Source organism: Salpingoeca rosetta (genome assembly GCF_000188695.1).
Source record: "Salpingoeca rosetta unplaced genomic scaffold supercont1.15, whole genome shotgun sequence".
NCBI classification, from domain to species: Eukaryota; class Choanoflagellata; order Craspedida; family Salpingoecidae; genus Salpingoeca; species Salpingoeca rosetta.
The window spans coordinates 1137614-1140110 of NW_004754919.1; the positions used below are offsets into that span (position 1 = coordinate 1137614).

A 2497-nucleotide genomic window follows, 5' to 3' on the forward strand; every position below is an offset into this window, starting at 1 on the left:
ATCCTCGTTGTCGCGGTGCCACACCTGCACAGTAACGTACACGGTCATGTTGCGCGGCAGCCCATCCGGTACAGCGCAGGTGATGGTGTCGCCATCGCTGCTCACCGCAGCCTCCGCATAGCACCCGTGCCACGTGCACGACAGCGCGCCAGTGGTCGAATCCTCCACCCAGAACCCGCACGTTGCCCGCGCATGCACGCCATACGATGGATCAATGGCCACAGACACATCAACCGTCTCCGCATCCTCCGCCAACCCGCATGCAGGCTCGACTTCAAACACCCGCGGCACATACTGCGGCCGGCACTCCGGCGCAGGGCACCGAATCTCAAGCACCGCGTAGTCGTACGCCTTCCACTTGGATGGCGACTGGCCCTCGTGCGAGAAGCACTGGTTGTCCTGCTTGTCCTCGTTGTTGGCGTGCCACACCTGCACGGTGATGCGCACAGGCCCGCTCGCCGGCATGCCGTTTGGCACCTCGCAGGTGATGACGTTCCTGTCCACGTCCACCGTCGCCGGCGCATAGCACCCGTGCCACGTGCACTGCCACGAGGAGCCGTCGCTCGTCGGCCGCCAGAACGCGCACGTCGCCCGCGCATCATCACCATACGTTGGGTCAATCCACACGCCAACCTCAACCGTGCTTGCATCCGCGTCCAGCCCACACCCGGGGTTCACCCGGTACACGCGCGGAACCGTGTCGTGCGCGCACACGGGCGCAGGGCAGTTGACAAGAAACACCCCGGAATCATACTCGCTCCAGTGGTACGATGACTGGCCCTCGTGCGAGAAGCACTGGTTGTCCTGCTTGTTGGCGTTGTCCTTGTGCCACACCTGCACCGTTACCCGAACAGGCTCGTTGAGCGGCAGCCCCTCGGGCAGCGTGCACATGATGGTGTCGCCAGCCGCATTCACCGTCGCTGCTGCGTAGCACCCATGCCACGTGCACGACACCCTGTTGTTCGTGTCTGGCAGCCAGAACGCACACGTTGCCCGTGCATCTGCGCCGTATGTCGGGTCGATTGCAACAGACACGTTCACCGTCTGCGCGCCTTCCTCCAGCCCGCACGCAGGCTCAATGCCGTACACGCGCGGCACATACGCATCCGTGCACTCTGGACCAGGGCAGTTGACCGAGAACACGCCAAAGTCAAAGCCGCCCCACGAGTACGACGACTGGCCCTCGTGCGAGAAGCACTCGTTGCGCTGCTTGTTGGCAGTGTTGTCCTTGTGCCACACCTGCACCGTCACGTGCACCTCCTCGTTCGGTGGCAGGCCATCTGGCAGCGTGCATGTGATCACCGTGCCGGCCGCGTTGACGCTGGCCGCTGCGTAGCACCCATGCCACGTGCACGACAGGCGTCCAGTAGCATCAGGCAGCCAGAAGGCGCACGTTGCCCGCGCGTCATCGCCGTATGTCGGGTCAATGGCAACAGAGACGTCGATGGTGGTGGCGTCCTGTGCCAGGTCGCACTCGGGATCAATGCCGTACACGCGCGGCACGTACTCGTCTGTGCACTGCGGAACAGGGCACTTGGCCGTGAACTTGCCATAGTCGTAGTCGCTCCACAGGTACGACGACTGGCCCTCGTGCGAGAAGCACTGGTTGCGCTGCTTGTCTGCGTTGTCCTTGTGCCACACCTGCACCGTCACGAAGATGGACACGTCCTCGGGCACGCTTGGCGGCAGCGTGCACATGATCGTGTCGCCTGCGGCGTCGACTGTTGCCGCTGCATAGCACCCGTGCCACGTGCACGACAGGCGACCATCGGCATTGCGAATCCAGAAGGCGCACGTTGCCCGCGCGTCCTCCCCGTATGTCGGGTCAATCGACACAGACACGTTCACCGTGCTCGGATCGCCAAATGCCACACTCAGGCGACACGTCAAAGATGCGAGGCACGCTCTCGGCCGTGCAAGCAAATCCGGGGGGAGCACATGATGTTTTCTTCGTGAGCAACGCTGAGTTTGAGGATGAACAGAACGGGGAGACGAGGTTCTGGGCGATGGACGGGTACAGTGTTACACGCAGCTTGACCTCGGCGCCATCGGCAAGAATGTCCCACACGTCAGGCAGCTCGCACGTCACGCTCACAAAGCCGTCACGGCTGGAAGGCGCCACCCATCCAAGCGTCATGCATCCGCTGAGTCCACACACGCCGTCTGTGTCATAGAAATGGCAGTACGCGCGCAGCACGCGGTCAGTTGCCTCCCACTGGCTGCCCACATTCACCGTCACCGTGTCCGTGCTCTCCACGCACTGTTGCTTCTCAAAGATGAACGGCTGCTCCGCCGGTGAGCACTCGTCGTGGCAGTCAAGCAGGCAGCTTGCCGCAGATACAAGAGCACTTTGAGCGAATGTGTATCCGGCCACGTAAGATGAACAGCTTGCATAGCATGTGCTGTCGCACTGGCCGTTCCCGTTGGCGTGAGCGTTATACACGCAGTCAAGGGCCTGCTTGCATGCATCATTGCTGTTGCACTCCTGAATCTGAGC

At 62.5% G+C, this 2497-nt stretch overlaps 1 protein-coding gene across 1 annotated transcript in view; it reads right to left on the reverse strand.

The window, feature by feature from the left end:
• Nucleotides 1-101: 101 nt before the first annotated feature.
• The window catches only part of PTSG_06042 (uncharacterized protein), a gene marked incomplete at both ends in the record, with an annotated part of 5026 nt that continues 2630 nt past the window's right edge, over nt 102-2497 (reverse strand). Inside the window, 3 exons of the mRNA XM_004992877.1 lie at nt 102-111; nt 206-1873; nt 1986-2474. Of these exons, the coding sequence (XP_004992934.1) occupies nt 102-111; nt 206-1873; nt 1986-2474 (2167 nt within the window). The remainder of the gene's footprint in view (nt 112-205; nt 1874-1985; nt 2475-2497) is intronic.